The 20540-nt window shown below is 36.2% G+C and overlaps 1 protein-coding gene across 1 annotated transcript in view; it reads left to right on the top strand.

The window, feature by feature from the left end:
* The first annotated feature begins 1624 nt into the window (after window positions 1-1624).
* LOC134390237 (uncharacterized) overlaps window positions 1625-20540 on the top strand; it is a 56355-nt gene continuing 37439 nt past the window's right edge. Inside the window, exons 1-8 of the mRNA XM_063113458.1 lie at window positions 1625-1772; window positions 2712-2891; window positions 3445-3544; window positions 9350-9435; window positions 9583-9777; window positions 11441-11623; window positions 13032-13229; window positions 16502-16702. Coding sequence (XP_062969528.1) covers window positions 1679-1772; window positions 2712-2891; window positions 3445-3544; window positions 9350-9435; window positions 9583-9777; window positions 11441-11623; window positions 13032-13229; window positions 16502-16702 — 1237 coding nt within the window. The 5' untranslated portion in view covers window positions 1625-1678. The remainder of the gene's footprint in view (window positions 1773-2711; window positions 2892-3444; window positions 3545-9349; window positions 9436-9582; window positions 9778-11440; window positions 11624-13031; window positions 13230-16501; window positions 16703-20540) is intronic.

Genomic DNA, 20540 nt, shown 5'->3' with positions numbered 1-20540 from the left:
AAAATATGGCAGAATAAGATAATTGTTAACAACTGAGTTTATGGAGCATGTAAGTTTTTGCATGTATAGTGGGCTTTTGGGCCCAGAGGTCTGTGAGTGATTCATGTATGATTGTCAAAGTCATGGATGTGGATGTGTTCCTCCCAGGAAGACAGTTGATGGTGAGGGAAGAGCCGCCAGGACAGTCCCCAAGGTCACTGGTGTCTCTCTGCTTTGGGTGTTGCATTGTGCAGGCCACAGTGGAGACTGGCACAAGGGCTTTTGGTCCCAAGTCCAGTGGGCTTTCTTCTGTACTGGGGCATAATTAAAGTCTACTGGTAATGCAGCCATCCATTGTTATAATTTTAAATCTTTATGATGACAATGTTTTTACTTCTAGGAGTTCTGTTTCTGGCAGTCACATTCTAATTCCAATTCTATTATTCTCTTCTCTAGGGTTAACAATAACAAACTTAAAAAAAAAATTTACTATGTTCCAGATACCATGCCAAGCTCTTTTCAGAGAATATTCCTATTTAATTCTCTCAGCAATTCTGAGAGATATGTACAATTATCATTCTTGCCCACAGGCACTTAGTTCCCATGTGGTAAAACAGGATTCAAACTCATATGTTCTGGGTCTGATTCCAGAGCCCATGGCCAAGGTCCTGGCCATACTGTCTTATTCTGTCCCCACCACTATGGCTGTGACCTCAGTGTCAGGCCGAGGTAAAGGGAGTGAAGTAACTTTCTTAGTGCAGAGTAAGTCTGGCTGACTTTTACCCACTGGACTCAGGTGCTGCAAGCTGTGGAAGGAAGAGGAGCATTTTGTACCACACTCTCTCACCCTCATTTTACTGGCCTGTCTCACTGCCCTCCATTGTCAGGTTGATGATATAATGACTTCAGATTAAGGACGAGGAAGGGGAATCTTGGAGCATACAATAAAATCACGTGTCAATTTCTTACAGCTGTGCCTATTTTAGCCTTGACCAAAAAAAAAAAAAAAAAAAAAAAAAACCACAATATAAGGGTAGAGATGCACATAAAACATTAAAAAGGAAACATTTTATTACTAGATGCTTTTGGTTTTAAATTCAGCAAACATTTCTTGAGCACTTCTTTTGTACAAGCCACAGTGCTAGGTACTCTGCAAGGCAGAGATGAGTAAAAATGCACCTTTTGACTTCAAAGAACTTGTGGTTTAATAAGAAAGACGAACTTTAGACATTAGCTATAATCTGAGTCAGAATTAAAATAGAGTATTAAACACAAAATTGTAATTGGAATATGGAGTTCAAACTGGAGGATAAAAAAGACATTGGAGATGTGTCTGAAAAAATGTGTAGGATGTGATGGAGGAAGGGGAAAGTGGGCAGAGGTGGGCCCTGGTACGGAGGGTAGGAAAGTGTTTAGAACTGTCAGGGACCTCATACTGTCTAGGCCAGCCAGAGCACAGGAATGACTGCCAAACTACTGAAAACTCACTTGCGAAAACACGATCAATCTATTGAATGAATGTTAATTCCCGAAGCATAAGTTCCCACGTCATTTTTTCTTGGTTCTTTATGTCAAGTAGGAATTCAATGACTGTTTGAGTTCTTTCAGCAGAAAAATACTAAAGAGGCATCAGAGCACGCACTCTCCCAGAGCTCCATGTGCACACTCTGAGAGCTCCAGCCTCAATAGAAAAGGGAAAATGGAAGCCTGGTCCTTCTCTACGCTGTGGAAAGCCTCTGATCCGACTCTGTTCCAAATGACCTTGGTCACTGTTTTGTTCACTACTGTTGTAGGTGAGTAATGGGAAGATAGGGCAGATTGTCACCGCACAACTGAGTTTATCAAATACCTTATTTTAATAGATGTCTTACAGATATCTATCTTTAACATTGTGTGATGTATTTGACCACCTGGAATTTAGGGAAACTTGCTATGAACCCACAAAAAGACCGTTTTATAGACCCTCCTGATACTCCCTTTTATATTCTTCAACAGGAATCTCCAAACAATCTAACTAACTATGACGTGGAATAAATATATACTATCTGCCAACCTGACCACGAACTTTCTCTGGCTGTGTGGTTATTCAGAATGCAGAGTGCTAGTGTAATAGTGCTAGGGCTTCTGGAAGATAACTTAATGCTTTAATTCTTGCCAGGGAGGTAGAATTAAATTTTATTTCTCAAGTATTTAATGTATTCTGTATCTCGTGATGCTTTTGAAAAACATTTTCACTTTTATTTTCACATAGATAATCTATTCATAATCCAAAAAGTCCAAAGGGACATAAAGAAAATGCCCCCTTTTCATCCCTGACTCCTGAGGCATCTAATCTTACATAATGCCATCATGAACAAAAAATATGTTCCTTCTAAGGCAAGAGGGAGGACTTTATGGTATGGCTTAGATCCTTGCATTCGAAGTAGGCAGATGTGAACGATCTGACAGAACGATGAAATTCAGGTCTATTCGTCTATTTCTGATAAATTTTATCACTTATACGTAGAAAGATACATAACATTTTTCTGCCTTTTCAAACTATTTTTGTTATTATCCTTAATTAGCAAACATACACCAGTGATCATTCACTGTATTCATTGGAAAGTGGAATAACAGGAGTTATGATGTAAAGGAAAATCAGGGTCCCTTCTGAAAAAATCTCATTACTCAAACATTGAAATGCTGTGTTTCAAGATATAACTTTCGGTTTTCCTCGACATTTTGGTTTCCAGGTGATTGTGGTCCTCCTCCCAGTTTATCGTTTGCTTCGCCAATAACCGTGTTGTATGATACGGCTTTCAAAACTGGAACTGTCCTGAAATATACCTGCCGCCCTGGCTACCGTAGAGTCAGTTCAAGTCAGGTTGCTTGTAATGTTGACGGCTCATGGAAATATAGTATCTTTTGTGCCAGTAAGTATCAACATTTATTTTTCTAACCTGTACCTTTTTTTTTTTTTTTTTCTGGAGAGTTCCCTTAGGAACTTAATAAATTTCTTAATTCACACGAAAAATCTTTGATCAAAGTAGTCTTCAGAATTAACATCACCTATACTATTTGGAAGAAGTCAGTTGGGATTACACTCAGGTATTTTTTTTCAACAGTCTTAATTATATTTTTTTCTGCTCCTCTGTGACCAAGGATATACATTTTCGAGAGCAGGCATTTATGTGCACAACTGGTCGATGTATCGCATCCTCTATTATCACAGTGGTCTAATTGAGCAAATGAAACTAAGCATAGTTTCTTCTCCTTAAAATGTGTGAGAAAAATGGGATATAAGTTTAAATTTATTTTTCCTCAGAATAAAAATTCAATGCGCCAGGATCAGAAATAAGCATTGAAAAAAAAATCTCTGGGTTTATCTGGAAGCAGGAGTTAAAGTTAATTAACCAAACTCTTTTTCTAATGTGGTATCTTGTGAGTAATTGGAGTCACTCGTCACCATTTTAATGTTCCTTCTAGGGAAGCAATGTAGTAACCCAGGAGACTTAACCAATGGGAAAGTGGAAATTAAATCAGGTCTTCTCCTTGGTTCAACCATAGAATTCAGCTGCTCAGAGGGGTGAGTATAAGGCAACCTAGAAGCAATACTTTACTTCTCAATTAATTTCTATATGGAGTTAGTGCATTCATACATTTCAGAAATAAAAATGGTGTGTAAAGGTACATACCAAGAATTCTAGCTTCTACCATATCTTCATTCATCCCATTTCTCTCTCACTGACAGGAAATGATTTTGGTTAGTTTCTGATTTATCTTTTTAGTGTTTGCTTATGTAAATACAAGCAAGTGCAAATATTTTAATCAATATTTTGCCCTCAATTACACAGAAGTTATCTGTGTGCATTGTTTTGAACCTTGCTTTTATTTTTTTCACTTAACAATATTGCTATGGGCTGAATGTTTGTTCGTGTTCCCCCCAAATTCTTATCTTAATCTCCAGTATGATGGCATTTGGAGATGGGTCCTTTGGAAGGTAATTAGGTCATGAGGGTGGAGCTCTCATGAAGGGATTAGTGCCCTTATAAGAAGATACATGAGAGAGCTTGCTTCTTCTCTCTCTGCCATCTGAAGACATGGCAAGAAGATAGCCAGCTCCAAACCAGGAAGAGGGCCCTCACCAGAACCCATACATGCTGGCACCCTGGTCTCATACTTCCCAGCCTTTACAACTGTGAGAAATAAATTTCTGTTGTTTATTTATGGTATTTTGTTATAGCACCCAAACTCACTAAGAGAAATATGTAATAGAAATCTTTGTATTCAGGCACCAAGTGCTTCCTCATTCTGTGTGTATGTGTGTGTGTTTACAGTTGTGTAATTTTCCAGTGCATATATCATAACTTATCATAGTTTATTTAATGATCCTTATTGATAGGCCTTTGTGTGTTTCCTGTTCTGTGCTGTTACATTCAAGGCCCTGATGAATAATCTATATATGTTATGCATGTAGATAGGTCATAGGATAAATTCCCAGAAGTGGGATTGCTGAATCAGAGAGAATATACTTTAAAATTTTCATAAATAGTGAAAAATTGCTCTGCATAGACTGTAAAATTTTGTAATGTAAATAAATGTCTGTTTCTCCACCACCTCTACTATTGAATATTTTGTCAAACTTTTGAATTTTTGCCTATTAAGAGGAGAAAATAAAACCTCCATGTAGTTTTTTAAGCTTTTTTATTTTGAGGTAAGTGTAGGGTCATATGAAGTTACAACAAATAATACAGAGAGATTCCATATACCATTGTTGCTAGTTTCCCCCAATGGTAACATTTTGCGTGACTATAGTACAGTATCACAACCCAAAAATGAACATTGATACAATCCATTGACCTTATTCAGATTTCACCAGTTTGACATGCCCTCATTTGTGTGAGTGTGTGTGTGTTTTTAGTTCTATGCAATTTTATCACATGTAGACTCATGTGGCTACCACCACAGTCAAGATACAGAACAGTTTCATTGAAAGAATTTCTTGTGCTACCCTCTTATAGCCAAATCCATCCCTCCGCTCACCTTAACCTCTGGCAACTGCTGATCAATTCTCCATTCCCATAATCGTGTCATTTCAAGAATATACATGGAATCACACAGTATGTAACCTTTGAGATTGGTTCTTATCACTCAGCATAATTCTCCGGACATCCATCTAAGGTGTTATGCATATTAATAGTTTGATTTTACTGCTGAAGCAGTATTCCACAGTATAGAATTTGTTTAACCCTTCACCCATTGAAGGACACGTGGATTGTTTCATTCTTGGCTATTATGAATAAAACTGCTATAAATATTCATACACAGATTTTTCGTGTGAACTCGTTTTCATTTTTCTAGGATAAATGCCCAGAAATGCAATTAATAGATCATATAGTAGTTACATGTTTCATTTTGTAAGAAAACTGCCTGTTTTCTAGAGAGGATGTATCATTTTACATTTCCAGCAGAAAATGAATGCATTATCCCTACCCATCCACACCAGCGTTTGGTATTGTTACAATTTTTCATTTTAGCCATTCTACCTGGTGTGTAGTGATATTTCATTGTGGTTTTAATTTGCATCTCTGTAATAACTAATGATGTTGAACATCTTCCATTCAATGAAATATCTATTCATATCTTTTTCACATTTTATAATTGGATTATTTAGTTTTTGCTGTTGAGCTTTGAGAGTTCTTTACATATCTAGGTACTAGTCCTTTATTGGATATGCGGTTTGCAAATATTTTCTCCCACTCTGTGGCTGTGACTTGCCTTTTCCTCCTCTTCACAGGTTCTTTTACAGAGCAAGCATTTTTAATTTCGGTGAGGTCTAGTTTATCAATTTTTCTTTTATGGATTGTGTTTTTGGTGTCAGGTTTATGAAATCTTCCCTTAGCATTAGGTTCTGAAGATCTTCTCCTATGTGATTTTTTTTTCCCAAAGGTTTTATAGTTTTACGTTTTATATTTGTCTGTGATTCATTTTGAGCTAATTTTTGTATAAGGAGAAGTTTTAGGTTAAGGTTAATTTTTTTTTTTTTTTTTTTTTGCCTATGGATGATTACTCCAGCACCATTTGTTGAAAAGCTATCCTTTATTCATCGAATTGCTTTTCCATGATTGTTAAAAAACATTTGGGCGTATTCATGTGGGTCTGTTTCCAGGTTTCCATTCTGTTTTATTCATCTATGTGTTTATCTTTCCACCAATAGCACAGTTTCTTAATCACTGTAGCTAAATAGTTAGTCAATATTGGGTAAAATTATTTCTACCATCCTCTTCTTGTTTTTCAAAATTGGTTTAGGTATTTCAGGTCTTGCACTTTTCCATACGAATTTTAGAATAGGCTTGTCTATGTCCATAGTAAACTTTTTAAGTCCATAGTAAACTAAAATTTTTATGGGATTTGCATTTAACTTACAGATCAATATAGGGAGAGCTGACATGTTTACAGTGTTGAGTCTTCCAAACCTTGAGCACGATATGCCTCTCCATTCATTTAGATCTTTGATTTCTCTCATCAGCATTTTGTAATTTTCAGCATACAGATCCTGTACATATTTTGTTATATTTATATCTAAATATTTCATTTTTCAGAGCAATTGGAAATGACGTGTTTTTAATTTTTGTGGGGATTTTTTTTGTTGTTTGTGTTTGGCAGTTTGCATGTCCAGGGATCAAACCCTGGATCGTGGTGTTGTCAGCACCACACTGCAACCAACCGAGCTACCTGGTCTGTGTTAGTCTGTTGCTAGTCTACAGAAACGTGATTGCTTCAGTGTGTTGATCATGTGTCTTGCTGTCTTGCTGTACTCACTTACTAGTTGTTGGAATTTTTGTTGTTGTTGTTGTTCCACTTTGTTTTCATAAGTTCCCTGTGATTTTCTACAGACATTAATGTCATCTACAAATAGGGATAGTTTTTTTTCCTTCCTTTCCAATATGCATGCTTCTTATTTTTTATTTTCTTACTGTGTTTGCCAGAACTTCTAGTACTATGTTGAACAGCAGTGGTGAGAATGGATGTCTTTGCCTTGTTCTCAATCTTTGAGGAAAAGCTTCAGGCTTTCACCATTAAGTATGTTACTTGAAGGATTTTTGTAGATGCTCTATATCAAGGTGAGGAAGTATTCCTCTATTTCTAGTTTGCTGAAAGGTTTTTTGGGTTTTTTTTAAGTCATAAATAGGTTTTGGATTTTTCCAATTTTATCTTTCTCTGTATGACTTTCATATTGTCTTAGCATCATTTATAAAAAAGTCCACATTTAATATGAGATGACATATTATTTAAGAAAATATATTTAATTCCCAAATGTACATGAGCATATTTTGGGGCTTTCTATTTTATGCATTTAGTTTTTCTGTATATTCACACAACCGGTTCCTGTCTCTTGTATTTTTGTAGTGTGTAACATCATTTAGAAGTATCCTCCCTTACTGTTCTGCATTAACAGGGTTTTTCTGACTGTTTGCTTGTTCATATTCCTATATGAACTTTTAAATTAGTTGATTTTTGCTTTTAATCAATTGCATTAACTTTTAAATAAATTTTAAGAGAATAGATATTTTATGACGTTGAGTCTTCCTAGCTAAGACTTTGTTATGCCTTCCCATTTCTCCTACTCTTTTTTTTGTGTGTGTGTGGGTGGCTAAGTGTGTATGTTTCAGGATTGTTTTAGTGTTCTCCCCATTTAGATTTTCAATTCTCATGTTTATTCTTTGGCATCTTTTTTACTTTTATTTGTGAAATTAAGAATGGCATCTTTTCTTTTATTATATCTTCCAACAGTGTTTTTCTGCATATATGGAAACTATTAATTTCTATATATTAATCTCATATCTCCCCAATGACCTGAATTCCTTTATTATTTATAATAGCCTTTCAGTTGAATTCTCTTTGGATTTCCAGGTATGTCATTATGTCATCTAGATGTAATTATGTCATCTGAAAATAGCAATTCTGTTGCTTTCCCTTTTCTACTTTTCGTTGTATTTCTAATCCTTTTTTTCTTATCTAATTTGGTAGCAGTTATCTCAAATAAAATACTAAGACTGGCCATTATTTTCTTATGATTGACCTTAGCAGAAATGACTACATTTTTCTCCTAAGTTCCTCCACTGATTATTATTACATTAAACATTTTGTGCCAAAAATAATTGTTGATTTTTTTTTTCAAATGCCATTTTAGTGTCTATTAAGATGATGGTATGTTTTTTCTTCAATTTATTAACATCATGTATATATTAGTCTGCTTTGGCTGCCATAACAAAAAACCACAGGCTGGGTGGCTGAAACAATTGGAATTTATTTTTCACAGTTCTGGAATCTGGAAGTCCCAGACCAAAGTTTGTCAAGGTTTGATTTCTAGTGAGGGCTCTCTTTCTGGCAGCAGACAGCCCACAGCCTTCTATGCCCTCACAGGGCCTTTCTTTGGTGCAAGCACACAGGTGGGGGTAGAGGTGGCAGGGGGAGTGTGAGGGTTCTATTGTATTTCTTTTTATAAGAACTCTAATACTCTTGGATCAGGGCCCCATACTTATGAACCTTAATTAGTTTCTTATGCAAATATAGTCACACTGGGAGGTTAGGATTTCAATATATGAATTTTGAGGGGATACATTCAACCCAAAACAATGTATTTTATGTTAATTTATTTCCTAATTTTGAAGATTCTTTTCTTTCTTGGAATAAACCCATTTGGTCATGTTATTTATTTGTTTGTTTTTAAAGTGTTTCTGTATTCTGTTTGATAACATTTTATTCAGGAACTTTTCATTGATATTCAGGGTAATTTTTATTTAATGGTGAAAGTCTTGGAAAAAAGACTGGGACTTGTCAAGAGGAAGAGAAATGAGATTTAATGAGAAAGTTAATGATTTATGAGAGTAAGCCAAGCTCTAGAAACCAGAAGGAAAATTCAATTCAGAGGACAAAATACTGGTTTATATTAGTAATGAGTTTTGATAATTTATTCAAAGAAAACTACATAACAAGCTCGAGTGAACCATTTTCCTGTTTTGTACTGCTTGATTTTACCTTGTTAGGGAAAGACATAAGAATTAAATGGAGTCCTAAGATTTTGAATGCAAAGCTTGTTATGTACTCTTTGTATTGATTATGAATGGGTACCACCTGATCCCAAGAAACAGCTTAATAATGTGGCTTAAATGAGCAAGAGAATTTTAAAAAATAAAAACAATAAGCCCTCTGTTTGATGTAATGAAATTTATCTGCCAGTAGGCTCAAATGATAATTAGTAATCAAGAGAGCATTATTTTTTTATTTCAATATATTGAACAAAAATTCCGTTTGTTAAAAGCCTAATTGGCAATTTATGTCTACAGTAAGACGAATTTTCCTAAAATCTTTGACCTGTGTTATTCAGATTTATCTTAGTTGGGTCAGCCACTAGCCAGTGTGAGATCCGAGGTAAAGAAGTTGACTGGAGTGAACCTTTCCCACTATGCGTAAGTAAGTATTTTTTTTCTGACTTGACTTCAAACCTAAGCCATATTAAGTAATAACACTTCTGTGCAATTAGAATTAGAATTTGCATGAATTTTAGATGTGTAACAATGCCATCCCTGATTAAAAATAGTCTTCCCTCTCTCATCTCAGTTGTCAAGTGCGAGTCCCCTCCACACATCAGCAATGGGAAGCACAATGGTGGAGGTGAAGAGATCTACACATATGGGTCTTCAGTCACCTACACCTGTGACCCCAACTTCTCACTCTTAGGCGAAGCCTCCATTTCCTGCACAGTGGAGAATAAAACAATAGGTGTCTGGAGCCCAAGCCCTCCTACTTGTGAAAGTAAGTCATAAGGATGAAATCTTTGAATTTTTCTCTTTTGTTTAAAAGAAAAAGGAGAGTGTGTATATTGGGGGAAGTGGAATGATTCAAAGACAAACTAATCATTGCAATAATGAAGTCATTCATATGTTCAACCAATCTCACTACATGCTGAATCAATCAGGACAGCATAGACTGTGCTGTGGTCATAATCAACACCAAAAGCTCAAAGCCTTTTTATAGTAAAAGTTTTTTTCAAGCTCCTTCTTAGTGCACTGATAGCCTGGGAAACTCTCCAGGGCAGCTGCCATTTATATGGTAATCCAGATTATTTAGTTATCCTGACACCTTCATATCAAAATCTAACAATCGGTTCAAGCAGAGGAGGAGAGCAAGGAAGGTCAAACCCTGGTTCTCAAGTTTTTTGACCTGAAAGTGACACATATCACTTGTCATTATAGTCTTTTGGCCAGAACGAGTCCCTTGTTTCTGGCTAGCGCAAAGGAACTGGCAAACACAGTCTTCTGTTTATCCTGGAGTAGCTGGAAATATGGGTGGACGCTAGCAATGCCAACCATACATGCCTATGGAGCACACGAAACCATACCAACATCAGCAGGTTAGGAGTAAAAGACAACCGAAGAAAGTCACTTCCCCCAACCTCTCTAGGGAAAGCAGAGAGATGTTGTTATGTCACTATCAGTAATGACTCAGCCAGCTGGTCTAGGACATCTGTCTTTACTACAATTAAGGTGCCTTTAAAAACACAGTGTCATTCACAGTTGTGACTCAGTACATGGACGCAGCCAATGCTGGAGCAAGAGAGAGCATAATAGTGAAAAGAGTTAAAAATGTCTGGAGTCAGGACTGCATACTAACAGTAGAAAAGGCAAGAGCTGAGGCTGGATAGGTTAGCAAAGGTCAGGTTATGAAGGTCCTTGTGTGTCACTCTCAAGAGTTCAGAAGGAAGGCAAAAGGGAGACATTGAAAGGGTAACAATTTGAAATGAGACAAAATATAACTGACACGTACCTGTTGCAAACATCCAGCTGAAAAGTGAAGGCAGCTTCAAAGGTAGCCATGACAATGGGCCTGGAGAGAAGCTGAGAGGAGGGTGGCAGGATTGACAGGACTTGATGACTGGCTGGATGTGGGGTGGAGGCTGGGGGCAGATTGTTTTCTGCTTGTGGGGGTGCAGGTCTCTGATGCCCTGGCTACCTCTTCATGACCACCATTCCATTACCCTGGGCCACTGACCCACAACCGAAATTATCCAGGAAGTTAAGCCATTATAATGGAACAATTTGGAGACTTTGAGATTCGGGCTTCAGGGTTTAGATATTGCTAGTTTTTATTGATAAGAAATTTGGAGGACTTTATCCACAACAACCAACATGATGGGACCTCATTATGCTGATGTTCCTAGGGACCAAAAGGGTGTGTGTGTGTGTATCTTTTTAACAGATATATATGTAAATATATATCATTACAAAAAATCTATATATTTTAAGTGATATATATATATATATATATATATATATATCTTTAAAAGTTTTCTTTGTACCTACTTGATAAACTCATATATTTGTTCAGGCCTTCCTTGCAGCCATACCAACAATTGCGGTCACATCTTTATTGCTATTTCTCTTTTATAACTCAGATGTCTTTTCCTATGTTTCTTTAGAAATTATCTGTCACCAGCCACACATTCCAAAGGGATTTTTTATCTCTGGATTCAGGTCCTTCTATACATACAAAAACTCTGTTGTGATTAACTGCAAGAAAGGTTATACCCTCATAGGCAGCAGTGTAATCCACTGTGAGGCTGATGACAAGTGGTATCCTTTTATTCCCTCTTGGGAACCCAGTGTGTATGGACTATGACAGAGTTTCAATATTTGGCATTTAAAATTATCTAGAAGTATAAATGTACATGCTCAGAGGCACAAATCCACTTTAATCCCAATAATCATTTTAAGTTAAATTAATACTTTTCTCCAGTTTTTCTGTTAGAAGAAAGATTTTCTTTTTAGTAATCTCAATGTTATTTGAAGGATTTTATGTATATCGTACAGTCATGACATCAATAACCTCACAGATATTGTAGATTTATATATTTATTACAAAAAAAATTCCATTAGTCAATAGTAAAGTGTCTTATACTAACGAAACCAATATATGAGAATTTTGTGAATGATGGAAGTGAAATTCCTTTAACGAAGTTCCTTTTCTTAATTTGCACAGCGGTGCTCCGTGAGCTATGGGCTGATACTGGGCTAATATTGGCCTTGAGACCTTGGTGCTGTAAATAAATACAGATTACTCATCAAAGTAGTGATACCTATTGTTAACATTTATTTAGAGCTTGCTATATATCAAACACTGTTCTATGTGCTTTAAATCAATTAATTAATTTAATATTTACAATTCTAATAGGTAGTTACCATTTTTAATCCTATCTTAATGATGAGAAATCTGAGAAAGAGAGATTAAGTAATCACTACAAGGTTAATCTGGTGTGGAAGCCACTTGTGCATCGTGGTTTCCCTACCCCCTTCTACCATTACAAGAACTTAGATACCGTTCAAAATGTTTAGTGATGAAATTCAATAAATAAACAACTTGATCAATCCACAAGGCCCTTTAGCAAATGGTCAAATAGAAAAAAAATACAAGACCGAATGAAGACTCAGCTGCAAAAGTTATATAAAGCTTGGTGTGAGACCAAATTGTAAATTTCCAGGTGACAGTGACACAATGTCAAGGGGATTACCTCGTATTTTAACTCCCCATGAGTATGATCTATTCAAAGGTTAGCTTACTTGTTCTTATGCCCAGTTTGAAACTCTTTCCAAGGGGGGGGAAAAAAAATCCCCATTAAGCAAAGAGAGTTGAAAGTTAATCATATCTTTGAGCAAATTTTTGCTGTGTATTCCTGGTGATCCTAACGCTTCCCCTGAAGATCAACCATTCTGAGGTTCAGTGAAGTGAAGGGAAAACTAAGCTCCTGTGCAGTTAGCCCAACACCTAAAGACTGTCCTCTTTCTGCACCATAACATGCTTCTCTGTAACAGCCTCTCCAGTGCCACATGCGTGTAGTGCTTGACACTAGTCTATTGGGTGATGGTGCTGCTGTGTCTTTTCCTGGAATTCCCATTTAAAATTGATTATCTGGTTTCTTGCTGAATAAATATGTGCTATCAGTTTTTGTGTGTGTGTGTGACAAGCTCATGGTCAACATGCCATTCCCAGTAAGAATTGTGCTTTCTTGATAGATGGTTGTACTGACATTCCAGACATTCCCTTTGCTTACTGGGACAGAACTGACTACCACCTAAGGGACCAAAAAATATATAAAATTGGTACTGAATTGAAATTTCAGTGTAAGCCTGGCTATAGCCCTGTTCTAAATGAGCCTCTAACAGCGACTTGTCAGGAAAATTTGACATGGACGCCTTCCAATGAGTGTGAGATTAAGTGAACTTCAACTTTGTTTTCTGTGTGTGTGTATGTATCATCTTTTCTATTGAAAATGTTGAACACAATCCTTGAAATTTGCCGAGACTTCCTTCATTGCACAGAATCTAGTTAATGTTTGTAAATATTCGGCGTACACTTGAAAAAGGGTGTATTTTGCAGTTGTTGGGTACAATGGTGTACATATATCAATTAGATCTAATTTTATAATGGTGTTCAAATCTATGTCCATTTCTATACTGAGTTCTTGTCTCCTTGTTCTATCAGTTACTGAGAAAGGTTTTGTCTGTGAATTTGTCTTTTATCTTCTTAGGTTTTTTATTAAACCGTTTTTTGCTTTATATATTTTGAGACTACATTACTGGATGTATACAAATTTAGAATGTTATGTTTTCCTGGCGAATTTAACCTTTTATCATTATGAAATGACCCTATTTATTACTGTGATTGTTTTATCTTTAAATTCTACTTTTATGTTAACATAGCTCTGACAGCTTTTTTTGAGTTAGTGTTGCATGGTTTATCTTATTTTACTTTTTTACTTTTAAACTTTCTGCAATTTTATATTTTAAGTGTATCTTCGGAGCAGGATATTGTTGGATATTTTAATCTTATTTGACAATTTTTATGATTTAAATAGAGCACTTTCTGTACAGTTAATGTAATTATTAATTTATTTGAATTTATATCTATTATCTTACTATTTACTATATTTTCTGCCTGTTTTATATCTTTTTTTCTTGACTTCTTTTGAACTTTTTTTTTTCAATTTTGTAGCTGGTATTTGCTTGGTATTTATATACTTTTTACTATATATACATATGTTTTTTGGTGTTTACAATAAAAATTACAATACACATTCTTGCTTTTTAATCTAATATAGGTTTTGCCTCTTCCCAGGCAATGCAAAACCATAGAAACCTTGAACTTGATTTAATCCCACTTGACTTATATGCTTTTGTTTTTGTGTATTTCAATTCTACATGTATCTTAAACTCCATATTATTATTATCATTATTATTACTATTGTTATTGTTATTATTGTTTTAAAAAATCTAATTAGTTAGATTTGTCCACATAATTGCTATTTTTATTGCTTTTTCTTCTCTCCTGACTCTTCAGTCTTATATCTGCTATCATCTTCTTTGTCTGATGAATTCTCTTTAGTGTTCTTTAGTGACAGTCTGCTGTTGATAAATTGTCTTTTTTTGTTTGTCTCAACGTGCCTTTGTTTTGCCTTAATATTTAAAGATATATTTGCTGGAAGTAAAATTCTAGCTTGGCAATCATTTTCTTTGGCCACATGAAAGATTTCATTCCATCGTCTTCTGCCCTGTTTCTGTGCAGAATTTTGCTTTTGGGCATTTGAAGGTTGTCTGTTTTTTCTGATTGCTTTTAAGAAGTTCTTTTTGTCTTTATTTTTCAGCAGTTTTTCTCAGATATGTCTGGGCTGATTTCTTTGTGTTTATACTGCTTGAGATTCAGAATGCTTCTAGAACCTGAGGTTTGATGCCTTTCATTGATTTGGGAAAAATTCCAACTTAAATACTTCAATATTTGAAATAAATATTCTCAAATACTATTTCAATCACCTTCTGGTACTTCAGTTACATTTATGTTAAGCCTTTATACTGAGTTTTCTGCAGTTCCTATGCTAATATCTGTGTTTTTGAACTTTATGTTTCTCTGTGCTTTTTTGTGAATATAAATAAAGTGCCTTAATTCATCTATGTATAATCTGATGTTAATTATTAATTAATTTTTTACCTTTAATTATTACATTTTTCAGTTTCAAGATTCCCTTTTGTAGTACTGATTTTTCTACCAAAATTATTTTTTTTTTTTTGTCTTTTTCATGACCGGCACTCAGCCAGTGAGTGCACCGGCCAGTCCTATATAGGATCCGAACCCGCGGCGGGAGCGTCGCTGCGCTCCCAGTGCCGCACTCTTCCGAGTGCGCCACGGGCTCGGCCCCCAAAATTCTTAATGTTGTCTTTTGCCTCCTTTTACATATTAAGGCAAAGTTATTTTTATTTTTATTATATATATATATATATATATATATATATATATATATATATACCCTCCTTTTACATATTAAGGCAAAGTTATTTTTATTTTATATATATATATATATTTATTTATTAAAAGATGACCAGTAAGGGGATCTTAACCCTTGACTTGGTGTTGTCAGCACCGCACTCTCCCAAGTGAGCCACAGGCAGACCCTGCAAAGTTATTTTTAAATCAATGTTTAGAAGTTCATTTTCTAGATCCCCTCAGGGGTGTTAGCATTGTCTCTTGCTTTTTAAAGCTTTTGATAACGTTGTCTTGTCTCTTGTTGATGATTTGCTTATGGCGGGTGGTAATGGGGACCTGGGGCTCTAAATGACCTGAGTCCAACCGGGGATTGTAATGATACAAAACTGGGCTTCCCTACTAGATAGCTAATCTATTTTTGGCTTACCCTGACTCCAGAGCATAGTTCTGACGATCCCTCAAGAGGTGGGGTTACCAGCAGTAGACCTCCCACCACATACGCATTGAGTTTTCAACAACCTCCCAGCCCCTCAGCTGTGGTCTTTGGATGTGTTAATATATGCTTCTACAGAGAAAGCAGCTCTAAATTCCAGGCACACCTCAATGGATTTCTTTCTTTCTCATTTAAATATGAACAACTAAGACAACTAAGGTCTTGGTACCTTAATTCTTCAAGGATTACCACAGCCCTCCATGTTTTTCTACTTCTTGTCAAAGGGTAGGTGGGTCTGAATTGTGTGGCCCACGACCACCAAAATCAACACCTCATTTAAACACTTCTAATGAAGAAATATGGTCAAAAGGAAATTAACCAATAGAAATTTGATAAAAGTTCCAGCGACAGATCTAGAGAAGATGCTTGGTATAACTCTTCCCTCAATTTGTTTGTTTGTTTGTTTGTTTGTTTTTAATTGTGGTGAAAAACTCTTAACATGAGCTCTACCTTTCTGACAAGTTTTCAGTGTATAATATAGTACTGTTAACTACGGGCACTATGTTGTACAGCAGATTTCTAGAACTTATTTATCTTGCATAACTGAAACTTTATACCAGTCGATCAACCCCTGACCCCACTCTGTTGCCAGCCTCTGGCAACCATCATTCTACTCTTTGCTTCTATGAGTTTGGCTATGGGTATTAACATCTTCTGTAAGGAGTCAGGTTTCCAGCTGTAGGCATGTACCTCTGATCATTTTATTAAACATGAACATCACTTTTTATGTATCAGGGGTTTGCTGCTCAATACCGGATCTGGAGAATATCACAATCATACACGAAACAAAAGATTTCTCTGGTAAATGTGTCTATGCCAACGGAAACTATATTTCATACATATGCGATGAAGGTTATTACCCTGTTTCTACGGGTGGAAAAAGTTCATGCCATGCAGACGGCGCGTGGAAGCCTAAAATGCCAGCGTGTGAGCCAGGTAAGAATATTGAGAGATCTTGAATTATTTCCCAGATTCCCCAAATGATCCCATTTAGTTCCACAAAAGAGCAACTATTTAAAACCAGGTGAATTTGGAGTTGTTCCTCTGACAAGTATTGTGCAAAGGTGGTCACAGATACAAACCACTAGCACCATGCAAAGCAGCTCTAGAACAAAATATATAAGGGAGAAAAAAACTCACAGAAGTTCTTTTATAAGAGAAAACAGTAGAGTTGATGAAATCCCTCAAAGTCTCATTTTGTCATTTTCCTGCGTATATTATCCACCAGCACTATGGCCAATATTTTATAATAAAGGGACATCACCCCATAAGACTCTTTCTCTACATATATAAGTTAAGGGAATAAGAATGATTTATGTAATTATGTAACAATGGAAGTTCCCAGGTTGAAGAAGTGACCTTGTTAGAAAGGGGGAGGCTTTAAGCCTAGTGATGGAGATCAGTATCAGCCTTTTCTTTCCTTGCTCTAACTCAGACCTGCTGAACTACCTCTTTGTTAAAACGTCAAGAGAGAGAAGAAATAAGCATGTAGGGTGATAAAGATCTGTCTCTAATCAGGACAAGACACTGAAAAGGTCATCATTATGGAGGTATCTTCATTGTGAACGATTCTTCACATCAACACGAGGGGATTATTGGGTACCATAGTTTGAGTTACTCTAAAAGCAGAGCTAGAGAAAATGACTTGGGAGCCAGTAGTTTACTTTGGAGGGAATCCTAAGAAGTAGGAATGAGGGATGAGAGAAGGGAAAAAGAAAAGGGGACTATTGTAAACAGCAGGGGCTCAATTCTTTGGGACCACTGAGAAGTATAAGGAATGCCTTTCAAAACTATCTCTCTGAAGGATGGGAGACTGGAACATTTGTCCTACCTGCTGTCCCCCACTCATTTAGGGTTGCCCTGAGGGGCAGTAACTGCCTCTCAATTCCGACTGTGCTCCTTCAGCTTCAGCGAAGGCCCCGAGGCACAGACTGAGAGTTTACAGTGAATAATTTCTGCAGAACACCATCAGTATAAATCTGAGCCTGTGTAAAACTGTATATTCCATCTGAGGCTGTAATCAGAGGAGGTCCAAAGGGGCAGGACATGGGTACCAAAGCATCTTCTACAGTCTGTCTTTCGCACCACTCAGATCTGTTTATGCTCCATATTAATTGCACTGTTACTCTTTAACGGCTGGCCCCGGTCTCTCAAATATCACTCCAAAGGAGGGTTAGTGGGATAAGTTAACTCTGATCTTGAGACTGTAATTGATATTACCTATGGGTTTTTGTTTGTTTGTTTGTTTGTGGCTGGCCAGTAACAGGGATCAAACCCTGTAGTCGATATTAATAATCTTCCTTCACTACACCCCATCCTAGATTTCCCTCACCTTTGGTCAGTGCTTTAGTTGGCCTAGGTTGCTTGCCAGATGGGATAACTCTGACTTTTATCTCTAAGGAATGAGACTCCTTGGTGTCTTGTAATTACCCATTCACAGTTAATCCCAGGTATGGAAATATCAAGAGATACCCTAGTGAATATCCTGGGTTCCAGATATATTTTTTTCCTGCCCCAGTTATGTACCAGCCATCCCTTTTCATGATAACCACAATTTATTGCCGTACCAGTATAGTAACATTTCTCCCCCAAGCTGTCCCAACAACGTAAGGATCCCAATGCAATCTAATGACAACCATAGCTTCAGGTTCAGTGGAGGCTTTAGCATCTCCTGGAGGAATTATTTTGCCCTTTTCCCTATGAAGCAGAACTCTAATCTAGAAGAGTCTAAAGTTGCAAGTACATTGTACAAGTGATTCACTGAGATTAATTGTGAGGGACATGAATCCTGTTTCTACTCTTTGGTTTCTAGCTCCATGCATTACAGCTGTACACAGGTACTGGCCAATGGTTCAATGCATACATTGTTACCTGGAAGACAGTGTACCTATTCTGCAGGGTGTCATTCCTCAGTTGATGCCTTAGCTGAATCTCTAATACATTATCGCAACGATCTGTTTTGCTGTCTCCTTTCAGGTAATGCATTACATGGTAGGAGCAGCAGATCCTATGGCCATGTTCCCATTGTCGCATCTTCCCTGTTAACAACCTTTTGGGATCTTAAGCCTTTACTCAGTCTGTTACCCCATATAAAATGTTCTACCACCTTTCATCTACCTATCTAACTTTCTATCCAATTTTCTATCCAACTTCCTAAACTCTTCTCTGTCCTTCCATAGGAAAATTTTTTTTTAATACTCTACCTAATAGTTTTTTATTTCTCTAACTCTATAGAATTTTCTCTCTGCACTAGTCTCTTGGCACTTTATCATAAACTTGTTAATATTATGATTCAACCATTCACATGGTTATATTTTATTTTTCTCCAAAACCAAGTTCAATACTCAACATGTATATGTATTTTTTGTGTGTTAATGAAAATTAAATTCAAATTCATTTCTAATGGAGTATTTGAAAATGAATTTTACAAAAGGCCATATGTGAGGTCTAGATTTATATACAGGTGAAAATGTCATATTTACCATTAATGTTCAGAGGAAGAAACTGGTTGCTAGGGACATAAAATGTTACACACGACCCCTGATATCAAAGTGGAGAGAAGGAAATGTATTAAATAGTAAATGGGAGATATTAAATAACTGCTATAGAGAGTAGAATGCAGTTGTAGACAGCACACAGATTTTGGATAGAGACAGGTCTGAATCTAATCCTGCCCTTGACACTTAATAGTTGTGTCATGCAGTGCAATGTACTTAACCCCTTCGAGCCTCTGTTTCACTATCCACAAAATGAGGATGATGATAATATCTTATGTCTAGGGTTGTTGTGAGGTTTGAATAGGGTCATGCATACAAACTGCTTAGCACAGTACTTGGCACATGATGAGAACTCGAAATAATCCCAAGCAATCCATTGCTGACAAATGTTATAAAAGGAAGGAATAGTCATTGTGCATTGGGGTAGTCAAAGAAAGCTTCACAGAGAAAGTGGGATTTTAGATTACAAATAGAGAAGGTAAGAGCATTCTAATAAGAGGGAAGAGAGCAGGAAATATATAAAAGTAAAAATGCACATGTCAAGTTTGAGAAAAGATGAGTTGACTAGTTTGGTTAGGTAGAAATAATGCTGGTTGAATTTGAAGGATTTTATTTTGTTTTGTTTTGTTTTGTTTTGTTTTAATGTCCATAGGTTGTTAAGTGTGCTAATTATTTTATTTTTAGAAAGTACAACAATTCAGAATCCCTTTCATGTAGTTTTAATCTTAAGAGGAAATCATCTTTCAACACAGGACTTCCTCTGACATTCCCAGTGCTCTAAATTGATTGTAAACTTTCATACAAGAGTATGGAAAATTGAGACAGTACCCTTCCAGCATCTCATATTCCTTGTTTTAACTCTGAAGTCATTGTTTAAATTGTAAAACACAGCATCTGCATTCTTATTGTGTTGTGGTTAAAGAAAAGTTAGAGATTGTTGGGGGATCCTGTATTTATTTATTCAGTCTGTACAATTTTTCACAGATAGATTTTTCTTTACTTAGCTTGATGTCTATTGGTGTCTATTGAGAATGATTTTAGTTTAACATGATTCTGTGGCTGATTTCACGCTTTCATGAATTCATGCCAAAACTTCTGTAATTTCCCCAAACAGTGAAATATTTTAGAGATAATGTAAAAAAAAAAAAAAAAAAAAAAAAAAGGTCCTATAATATGGGAGAATTCCTTCAACCCAAGTTGCTTTCGTCCTCAGCCTGAATGCAGTGGAAGTGTTTAAGTTGCGCCAAGTTACCCTAAGGGAAAAGAATTTGAATGGG

The sequence above is a fragment of the Cynocephalus volans genome, chromosome 11, assembly GCF_027409185.1.
Source record: "Cynocephalus volans isolate mCynVol1 chromosome 11, mCynVol1.pri, whole genome shotgun sequence".
In the NCBI taxonomy this organism is placed as follows: domain Eukaryota; kingdom Metazoa; phylum Chordata; class Mammalia; order Dermoptera; family Cynocephalidae; genus Cynocephalus; species Cynocephalus volans.
This window is presented reverse-complemented; position numbering and strand designations above follow the sequence as displayed.